This window comes from Condylura cristata, unplaced genomic scaffold, assembly GCF_000260355.1.
Source record: "Condylura cristata isolate star-nosed mole 26May11 unplaced genomic scaffold, ConCri1.0 scaffold00013, whole genome shotgun sequence".
In the NCBI taxonomy this organism is placed as follows: domain Eukaryota; kingdom Metazoa; phylum Chordata; class Mammalia; order Eulipotyphla; family Talpidae; genus Condylura; species Condylura cristata.
In genome coordinates, this window is record NW_004567114.1 from 46,882,642 (window position 1) to 46,893,349 (window position 10,708).

At 54.5% G+C, this 10,708-nt stretch overlaps 1 protein-coding gene across 2 annotated transcripts; it reads left to right on the forward strand.

The window, feature by feature from the left end:
• The first annotated feature begins 6,594 nt into the window (after nt 1-6,594).
• On the forward strand, nt 6,595-10,392 carry NKX2-1 (NK2 homeobox 1). 2 transcript variants are annotated; one of them, XM_004681928.1, is made up of 4 exons: nt 6,687-6,762; nt 7,215-7,359; nt 7,457-7,842; nt 8,774-9,653. In XM_004681928.1, the coding sequence occupies exons 3-4, from the start codon at nt 7,470-7,472 to the stop codon at nt 9,514-9,516; spliced, it is 1,116 nt and encodes a 371-aa protein (XP_004681985.1). In that variant the 5' UTR covers nt 6,687-6,762; nt 7,215-7,359; nt 7,457-7,469; the 3' UTR covers nt 9,517-9,653. The 2 variants fall into 2 exon arrangements, with proteins under 2 accessions (XP_004681984.1, XP_004681985.1); XM_004681927.1 differs by lacking the exon at nt 7,215-7,359 and having other exon boundaries at nt 6,595-6,762; nt 8,774-10,392.
• The last annotated feature ends 316 nt before the right edge of the window (nt 10,393-10,708 follow it).

A 10,708-nucleotide genomic window follows, 5' to 3' on the forward strand; every position in this document is an offset into this window, starting at 1 on the left:
AATTTGTTTCAACTTTTGCAAGAGCTTTTGGGGCTGGTAATATGGTAAGGTTGGGGAAGTGTTCAGGTCAGTCCCTTAATCAAGAGCACAGAAAAATTATGTTGAGTTCAATTGGGGCATGTTAAGTTAGGGGGACATTCACGAGGAGGTAAACACCTGGAGATGGATGTACAATGGAGGAGGAAAGTTTCATAATAGGAAAGGAATGACCAGCAATGGAGAACTATGACTGAGTAGTAACTCTAAAGCCAGTGAGAGAAATGTGATAAAGGATGTTTAACAGCATCATGCTGCAGAGCTCTGGGCACATGTCTGGGGAGGTCTAAGGGCCTGTAAAGAAAACACACACATATGAAACAATTGGGAAATCATTCAGTGAGGTGAGTTGTCTTCTATTTCTCCGAGGTCCTGCTCTGTGTCAGACAGTTTTTGGAAGACGCAATTGGACTCTCCTTTAAAAGAAGAGTCAGATTCAGTTATAGGGTTGGGGATAACATTATTCTGGCTGAGTGGAAAAGAACAGTGCAAAGAAAGAATTTAAGCATACATGCACTGGTGGTGGTGAAGTTTTAGTTTTGACAGGAGCTCAAGGATGATGGAATAAATCACTGAGAAATCCTGAGTGGGTGAGTTGGTGTCAGAGTTGAAAGGCTGTAGGGTGCAGCTCCTAGTGTAGTTAGTCCTACAAGTTTTCCTGCATCAGTATTTTTTAGGTTCTATATCCCTATTGCTCCAACAAGAGGAGCCCCTTTAAGTCAAGCAAATTAGGATCACTGCCTCCCACAAGCAGAAAGTACAAGCCACCCTCTGGTCACCAAATAATTGTGCATTTATCATCAGAATTGTAGGTAACATTCTCACGAGATACCAAAACAAAGTGTAATTAGAGGAAGGTTTTAGGTATCATAGCTGAATCCACTGTGGCTATCCACACACAGCGTCTTTCAAGAGCTTGAGTGATTCCAAAAAGTTGATCATATCCTGTTTGAAGACGCTTTGGATGGGTCGATTATCAGCTGGACAAATGGAAAATTTGGTGAATACGTAGATGGGCAAATATGTAGTGGACTAACCACTGCCAGTCTCTTACTATAACCGGCCCTGTGGGGTCGACCAAGTAACCAAGCTTCTCCCGGACCGCCTTGAGGGTGCAGTTTTCTTTGTGACCGGAAGAGGGCACTGCGGCTCGCCTCGGTCTGCTAAGGAGAGGAAAGGACAAGTCCCGCGCCGCAAAAGGGAAAAAGTCTTGGCCACTTTCCTAGAAAACCCAGAATCTCAGAGCTCTCCCGCAGATGGCCAGGGGTTGATACCGCGGCTACCTGAAACTTTACGGTAGCCAAGTGGTGACTTTGGCGGTGGAGGGCAGCAGGTTTAAAAGGAGAAAGCAGTGGAGAAGAACCCCCAGCGCTGCTGGCCTTTTCACCCGCAATGCAAACGCTCAAGGCTCTTGGGCGGGGCACGCACTTGAGGAGAGATGGGAGGTAGAAAGCATTGCAGGCTTTGTCCATGTAAAGCTCAATATTGCTAGTTGCACAGGTCTCCTGATGTGAAACAGCCGCGCCGCCACGAGGATACTTCCGAATATGTCATTTGGTTTCAAAAGGGCTACAAAACTTTCCTTTGAGCTGCACGGGCCTTCAGAGCACCTTCATGGGTGTCGCAGCTCCTTAGTGAGGCTTCCTGTTTATCCAGACTACAGTGGAACAACCATTAATACACTCTTTCGTCTGCTTAGAAGCTCTTAATCCAAACACTAACGAAGAACTGGGCGCATACAGCTGCTGATTTACCCTAGGGATCTGTTCTGCTTGTTCATTTGTCTCCTGCGGCTCCCGGCATCAGCCTCGATGAGTGTCAGAGCAGGCCAAGTTCCCCACTTCTACACTTGTGTAGAGTTTTCAAATGGTGTCGCTATCGCTGATTCCCCTCTACCTCTGCTTTTGTAAGTCAGTACCCAAATTAGCTTCCACAACCCTTTCCGCAGGGGGTACCCCTGGAGTTAGTAGAGAAGTCAGGGAACCTGGATATAATGGGGACAAGTTGAATCTAGGCTTGAATTGAGTGTAATGAAAATAGGAGAGTTTCAAGATGCAAATGTTAACCTCTTGAAGGACTTGACTAGACAGAGGAGAGGGCTTTCTCCTCTGCAGACAAGCACTCCCCTCTTCTCCTGGGGAACTCCGTGTTCACGAAAGTCATGCACACAGCCTCGCCTAGACTTCCAATCCCTGAGAGCTGGTACAGGGAGAGGGTGGCACAGAGTCGCTCTTGCAACCTGGCCAACCCCTACACCCCAAGATGAACTGCCCAGAGGCCACAGCTAACGCGTCCCCCCACCCCAAAGGAAAGTGGCTTTCGAAGACCCTGAACAGTCAGGCCCGGAAGGACAGCAGCAGAGGTAGTACTCCTCAGCCCAGAATTCCGAATCTCTGCTTCAGACTGTCTGCGAAAAAGCCTCTTCGGGAAAGCCGCCCCACTGCACCCTAGCCCCAGTCCTAGCTGTGCGTGGATGCTCTCAGGTTCTCAATTATGGCGCCAAGGAAAGTGGCGCAGAGATGCCCTTCAAGCCGAGAAAGACGCCCTCCAGAGGGGGCTCCAGATCCTCTCTCCGTTCCTTGGATGTGCGGGCTGCAGAGAGCCCTGACCCCCAGCACCCAGTTGTGTTCCCGCTGTCTGGGCCAGGTTACCTGGATGGCACCTGGGGGTTCGGGTCAGCTTGGCCCTGGCGCTTGCACCTGGCTGCAGGGACGGCAGAGGCGCCTATGAGCTTCTTATATGGGCTAGACTTAGATTCACAGTAACAGTTCCTTCCCTTTGCTAGCGAATGGTATGACTTACAAACCTGAGCACATCATCTCATCTTTAAATATTTTAATCCTAAACGCAATACGGAAGGCACCGAGGACAAGTTATCATTGCTGCCTTTTTTGAGCCTGTAGAAAATAAATAAAATGGGGTCTTGCTCTGGAGGAGTGTCATACCACACCCTCTGTGATGGGAATCCACAAGAGCCTACCACAAATCCTGCAAAGCCCAGGCCTGAAGCCCAGGACATGTGGATTCTACTAAAGGGCTCTTCCCATGTTTCTGGAGAACGTGAAGATCAGGAAATGAGCAGAGACTTACACACAAAAAATTTTTACCACATTTTCGATGTGGGTTGTATCCTGGAGTAATATGTGTCATAAAGTAGCTCCATAATATTGGGTGATCTAGTGTTAATTTATAAGCTCTATGAGAGCTATACCCAATTTGAGCTATATCCAGTTTGTATATAAACCTGGATTTTCAGGCCTAGCACAGAGACTGGCATGGAACCTGTAATCAGGAAATTGTTATTTGTTAACTGACTCATGAATTATGATAAAACTTGGAGGAAAATAATACTGGGAAATCTGTCCTCTCACCACACTAAAAAAAAGTGTGAAGGCCCATGAAAGGAATTAGGGGGGAGAAGGGGGGGGAGTGAAAGAGGCATGTCCTTTCTATTCCCACCTGTCCAGAGATTCAGATTCTGAATTAATCTGCTGTTTGAGCTCATAGTTATAAGTTACGGAGGAAGCGACCCATGAAAGGAGATGGGCCTTTCTCATTGGCCCTACACACAAGTCACAAAGACTGTTGGCAATTCTGTGTGTTGGCCACCTGGTCTGGACTTGTGTCCCCAGTTCATAGATTCCAGGCCAAGCAGCAGCCAGCAAAGCAGAGTGTGACCAGGATGGAGGGAGAAGTATGTGGTCGCTCCAGAGCAGGACCCTACCCAGTCACTGTCCCACAGCTACCATCAACCCCGGTAGTGAGTTACTTCCAAAATAAAGGAGGAGGTGCAGTAGCACGGTCCTACAGGGTGCACTTGGGGTTCCCAAAAGTCCACTATAGTCATGGAGAAAGTACTGACTTTTTTAGGGATCCCCTATTTAGGATGAGTCTGGGAGGCCCCAGAAAGAAAGCACTTTCTTTGGCCTGGAGGAGGTGTTTGGGCCAAGGGAGCAGTTCTCAGGGTCCTTGCCTGGCAAGCCCCTTGGGTAGATATCAGAGATATCTATATCACTCTCCCCTCACAAGACCCCTTAGTTTTTGGACATTCTCAACAGTGCAGTGTATATCTGGGAAACAGTGTGGGGCTGTGTGGTTTGTGTGTGTGTGTGTGTGTGTGTGTGTGTGTGTGTGAGAGAGAGAGAGAGAGAGAGAGAGAGAGAGAGAGAGAGAGAGATGGGCACTCTCTGGATTGCCCTGAGTTGCCAAGCAGGAGTTGTTGCCCAAGCTGCAAGCCCCCTGGCTTCTGCTCCAACTCTGCCAGCTTTTTCTGTGCCTGCCTGGTGGTTGTGCTTAGGGAACTCATTCCAGGGGGAGCCTGTGTGGGAGGGCAGGAGCAGCCTGCAAGTGGGCTGGGGCCTGCTGCATGACTGCAAAGTAGCTGAGGGTCCAAGGTTGCACCACCCAGGAACTTGCAAGACCCACTCAACTCTTCCCTTTAGGGGGTAAGCGGAGGAGGAGTGGAGGGGACTGGCGCTAACAATGACTACAGAAATCCCGAGTGAGGCACTGAACTTAAACATTTCAGCTTTCAAAGCTCTTTTATGTGTGCGATCTTGAGTCCACAAAAAACCTGGCGAAGAATTGCCTCCGTTTCTAAATGGTATTGAGACTGAGGGAGACACACATTTTAGATCTGGTATTTCTTGCACTTACCAATAATACGAAATAATGGAGCAGAGGGGAAAAAAGAGAGAGAGACAGTGTCTAGAAAGCCCATCCCCCTCACCCCCCTTGGCATTAAGACCCCAGTGAAGACACAGGCCTGGGCCCGCCTGAATGATGCCTATGAAAAAATCTGTATTTATTTTTGCCGGCTGTCCTAGACCATTTACTTGACTCCAGCGTCCTCGCCCCTCCTCGTTCTCAGGACTTCGACAGGAGTTGATGGGGTCTGACTCTTTCCTGTGAGCGCCCCCCAGAGAAGCCACCCGGAAGGCAGGACAAGGAATCCAGTTTCCCACCTGTCTGTCACAGCACAACTCGCAAGCGCGTCTCGGTGCCAAACGCAGCGTTGCTGCCGGGACGCGCCCGAGGGCTACGCAGGAACAAGTGCCCTCGATGGGGGTGGGGGTTTGGGTCCTCTGAGTTTTCGCTTCCCCTGGTAAGGCAGGTCGGTGGTGAAAGAAGCTAGTGCTATTGCAGACACTAATGTGTATGACGGAGTGCAGAGCATTTCTCAAGGAGAGGACTGAAATTTTAAAATAAAAACTTGTCAATCAACAAAACCGCTTTCAGCACGACAATTGCTATTAATGAAAAGGTGCCTATCCTGCAGAATTAAATAGCTCAAAGTGCCTGTTCATTACCGGGAGCCTCTTCTCGGCAAGGAGGTGAAAGAAAATGTGAAAACAAAAACCAAATTCGGGAAGCCTCCTTGACTGCCCCTACAGTGTTCTGGAGGCTCCTGCCTGACCACCGAGCAGCCTGCGATCCCAGTCGCTAGAACGGAAAGGGGATGAAAAAGAATTTAAAAAAAATTAAACAACAGCAAAAACAAAAACAAAACATTTTAAAATCCCAGGAGAAAAGTCGGAATGAGTGTCTGGAACTGCGCGGCGCAGAGTTCTGCTCCTTAGTCCACCCGGCTGGAGCCCCGGCCTGGCCCCAGCAGCAGCGGTGGAAGCCTCCGGCCCCGCTGGGAAGCTCGTCCACAGCTTCCCCTCTCCAAGCGCCCAAGGACCCTCAAGGCGCGGGGCTCACACTTGAAGCCTGGGAACGCGCAGACAGGAAACTCACTTCCTCCTAAGCAGTTTCTTGCTCGCCGGATGAGAGGCGCCCAATTGAAGCAGAATGATCCTCATCTACTAATATCCAGCGTGGCCACAAAGCGACTGGCCATTTACGCCGCCACTTTAAACAAAGATATTTGGTTATTCCCGGGGAAGCAAGTGCACTTTTGCATGGCTGAGCTCCGGGCGGAGGCGAACCTCAGCCCAGCCTCCCGCCCGCAGGGCTGTTCGCGCGTCGGGATTCGCCCCCTCCCAGCCTGCTAGTCCCACCGGGGTTCAGGCTCAGTTCCGTCGGCAACAGGCGGGCGGGCACTCACGACGCTCCCTACTTGCTCCCTCCCTGAAGCATCAAAGGGGAAAACTGCGTGGCCTTGGGCTTGGGTGTTGGGGCTGTGATGTCCTCGGAAAGTCAGCTCCAGGCCCAGAATCCCGCGTGTCCGGGCGATGGGAGAGGGTCGGGGACACCAGGTTTGTTCAAGGTGGGGCAACTTCAGTAATGCCCCCTCCTGTTAGTCCCTCCACCCCCAGCTTCCCTGCTTCCGCGGCCAGTGGAGCTCTAACCTCTGCCGGAGGTGGGGGTGGGGAAAGGGAGCCAATTGTGGGGGTGGGGGTGGGGTGGAGGCGTGATACAGGGGGCCCTAACCCGCGGAGGAGAGACCCTAAGTTGGGGGAGGAAACACGGGGATCTGGGACAGCCTCTCCGTGGCAGCCGATCCCCAGCTCAGCGCCCCCTCCGCCCGCTGGGATTCACTCTCGGGTAGGGGGAAAGGGGGCGGGGAGCAGAGGTGTCCCTCTGACGGCGGCAGAAGAGGCAGACAGACTGACAGACACGCAGACCAACAGTGCGGCCCCAGGGTTCGTCCCCAGACTCGCGCGCTCATTTGGTGGCGACTGGGGGCTCGGCGCCACGAAGCCCGATGTGGTCCGGAGGCAGTGGGAAGGCGCGGGGCTGGGAGGCCTCGGCGGGAGGGAGGAGCAGCCCCAGCAGGCTCAGGTGAAACCCCTATCCCGTCCCTCGGCCCCCTCCCTTTAAAGACCTGTCCCACCCCGGTAACCCCGACTGAATTAGAAAGTGGGTTCCACTTTGTAACTCCGCAAGTTGGTTGCAAAGCAGCATTCACCTTCCTTCCTCCCCACCATCCCTCCTCCTCTGCTACTCCCCACCCCACCTCTTGCCCTCCCTTCTGTGGGTTCCCTCCTCCTTTCCTCCCCCCCACACCCCCCCCCCCCGCGCCCCCCCCACACCACAAAAAATAGGGGGGGGGGGGGTCCCGGGGGGAAGGGGAAAAAAAAGCCTCCGGGAACCTCCCCGCCCCCCCCCCCCCCCCCCCCCCCTTGAAAACCAAAAATCCTGACAAGTGAAACTTAAAGGTGTTTACCTTGTCATCAGCATGTAAGCTAATTATCTCGGGCAAGATGTAGGCTTCTATTGTCTTGTTGCTTTAGCGCTTACGCCCCGCCTCTGGTGGCTGCCTAAAACCTGGCGCCGGGCTAAAACAAACGCGAGGCAGCCCCCGAGCCTCCACTCAAGCCAATTAAGGCGGACTCGGTCCACTCGGTTACGTGTACATCCAACAAGATCGGCGTTAAGGTAACACCAGAATATTTGGCAAAGGGAGAAAAAAAAAGCAGCGAGGCTTCGCCTTCCCCCTCTCCCTTTTTTTTCCTCCTCTTCCTTCCTCCTCCAGCCGCCGCCGAATCATGTCGATGAGTCCAAAGCACACGACTCCGTTCTCAGTGTCTGACATCTTGAGTCCCCTGGAGGAAAGCTACAAGAAAGTGGGCATGGAGGGCGGCGGCCTCGGGGCTCCGCTGGCGGCTTACAGGCAGGGCCAGGCAGCAGCGCCGGCCGCGGCCATGCAGCAGCACGCCGTGGGGCACCACGGCGCAGTCACCGCCGCCTACCACATGACGGCGGCGGGGGTGCCCCAGCTCTCGCACTCCGCCGTGGGGGGCTACTGCAACGGCAACCTGGGCAACATGAGCGAGCTGCCGCCTTACCAGGACACCATGCGGAACAGCGCCTCCGGCCCAGGATGGTACGGCGCCAACCCAGACCCGCGCTTCCCCGCCAGTAAGTGAGGCCGCCCACCGCAGGGCCGCGGGCTGAGCGCGGGAGGCGCGGGCTGAGCCGCCCGGGAGGCGCGGTGTCTGCCGGCTGCGCGCTGGGCGCCAGGGTGGGCGGCTGGGCAGAGGCTCCGGGGAGTCCAGCGGGGGAGCCGGAGACTTTTCCCTCTGCCAGGCTGAAGGGTCCAACAAGAGGCAATTGGTAGCGCTGGGCTCCTGCGGGCAAGCGCTGGTATTCGGTATCCCCCAGATGCCGCCGTCTGGCAACTCTGTTCGGCACTGGAGACTTCGGAGCCCGAGGGAGGTGTCCCGCACAATTGAGGGAACCTGGGCAAGCAGGGCGCGGAGAGGTGCGGCCTGGCCGGGTGGGAGGCTGCCCTGTTGGGACGCACTCATGCGCCGGGCCCGTCCCGCTCTCCAGCCTGTTCTAGGAAGGTGGGAGGATGTGTGACTCCAGAGTGGGCTCTACATGGGCCGCGCGAGTACCTTCACCGAGGCCGACAGGAGAGCGGGGCCAAGAGCAAACGTGTCTGAAGGGCTAGCTTTCGGGAGAGAACACCTCCCTCTCCTAAGCTCCCCCAATTGGGGTCTACCGTCGGACCCCAACTCCTGGCCTGGGCCCAGTTCGCCGCTGTGTGTGTGGCCCGCTAACCCCGCGACTCCGGCCCGGGTTGGGCGCGAAAGGACACGAGCTGCCTTTCTTCGCTGTGCTTTTTGGGAGGTAGCCCGGGTTGAGGCGGGGAACTCTCCAGTAACGTCCTCGACGGCATGGCCTGGGACAAGCGCTGGCGATGCCCCGCGACTGGGCCTATCCGGGCGGAGGTGGCCTAGGTGAGGAGGGCGCCGTCGGGGCGGGCCGGGCCGGACTAGGGCTAGCAAGGCAACGGTAGCCTGGCCCGGCCCGGCCCCGGCCGACGCTGTGCGTTTGTCGCTTACAGTCTCCCGCTTCATGGGCCCGGCGAGCGGCATGAACATGAGCGGCATGGGCGGCCTGGGTTCGCTGGGGGACGTGAGCAAGAACATGGCCCCGCTGCCAAGCGCACCGCGCCGGAAGCGCCGGGTGCTCTTCTCCCAGGCGCAGGTGTACGAACTGGAGCGACGCTTCAAACAACAGAAGTACTTGTCGGCGCCCGAGCGCGAGCACCTGGCCAGCATGATCCACCTGACACCCACACAGGTCAAGATCTGGTTCCAGAACCACCGCTACAAGATGAAGCGTCAAGCCAAGGACAAGGCGGCTCAGCAGCAACTGCAGCAGGACAGCGGCGGCGGCGGCGCCGGCGGGGGCGCCGGGTGCCCGCAGCAGCAGCAGGCGCAGCAGCAGTCGCCACGCCGCGTGGCTGTGCCGGTCCTGGTGAAAGACGGCAAACCCTGCCAGGCTGGCGCTCAGGCGCCTGGCGCCGCGAGCCTACAAGGCCACGCGCAACAGCAGGCGCAGCAGCAGGCTCAGGCCGCGCAGGCGGCCGCGGCCGCGATCTCTGTGGGTAGCGGAGGCCCTGGCCTGGGTGCACACCCGGGCCACCAGCCAGGCAGCGCGGGCCAGTCTCCGGACCTGGCGCACCACGCCGCCAGTCCCGCGGCGCTGCAGGGCCAGGTCTCCAGCCTGTCCCACCTGAACTCCTCGGGCTCGGACTATGGCACCATGTCCTGCTCCACCTTGCTATATGGTCGGACCTGGTGAAAGGACGCGGAGCCGGGCCTAGCCCAGCGCGCTGCCTCACAGCTTCCCCTTCTGCCCGCCACTCACCACAACCACCCGCCGCTCCAGTGCGCTTCGACTTTTCTTAAGAACCCGTCCCCGTTTAGACCAAGGGAAAAGTACAAGGCCAAAACTGCTGGACGTCTTTTTTCTTTTTTAAAATTTGTGGGATTTATTTTTTAAAAAAGAAAATAAAAACTAACTCCTTAAGGAGTCTTTAAATAGAGAAGGATATAACAAGCATTGCTTTGGGGATGTCTTTTAGGTGATTCAAATGGGTTTCACACGCTGGGGCCGGGCACAGTTTGATGAGGGCTCTGCGCTGACAAGGCTCTGGACTCCAGAGATCGGCTTTGGACTCTAAAGATCGAAACTTCATTCTGGGTACTCTGTGCCAGCAAGGTGGACTCGCTTGTACATACCAGGATTTCTTTGGAAGGGGAACCTGGGGCTGGGGAGAGGAAAGACTCTTTGTCACAGACACAAAGGAAATGTCCCCTCCCTGTGCCCTCTGGCCGCCCAGGCTCAGTGGGGACCCGCCCTGGCTAAAGTTGTTTTACGTTTGATGTGAACTTGTAGCTGTAAAACACCGTCAAAAGTTGGACTAAACGCCTAGTTTTTAGTAATCTGTACATTTTGTTGTAAAAAACAAACAAACAAACAAACCCAGTCCCCAGCCCCAGCCCATGGTATTTTTAATGGGCATTGATAAATCTGTGTATATTATTTGGCAGTTTGGTATTTGCAGCGTCAGTCTTTTTTCTGTTGTAACTTATGTAGATATATGGCTTAAATATAGTTCCTAAGAAGCTTCTAATAAATTATACAAATTAAAAAGATTCTTTTTCTGATTAAAAATCCTCCTTTTGTTTGGTTTTAATTTGACTTTAAGTGAAATTGTTTTGGTTGAGGGAATGGCTCCTCATCAGCCTGATGGGATTTAAGTTGTTTGGGGGCTCAAAGGATCCTGAATTAACCAAAGGGCTGGGCCCGGAATCCTTGTCCCCTGGGAAGAAGGAGTTCTGTTCTGCCACTGAATGGAGTGGAAGCAAAACCTTGCCCAGGCCTGGGTCTCAGCAATAGAGAGGAGAAAAGCTAGAGGACTTCAACCATGAAGGAAAGGGAGAGAAGAGAGAAAGAGAAAGAAACCAAGGGACTCTTTTTCAGAGACAGT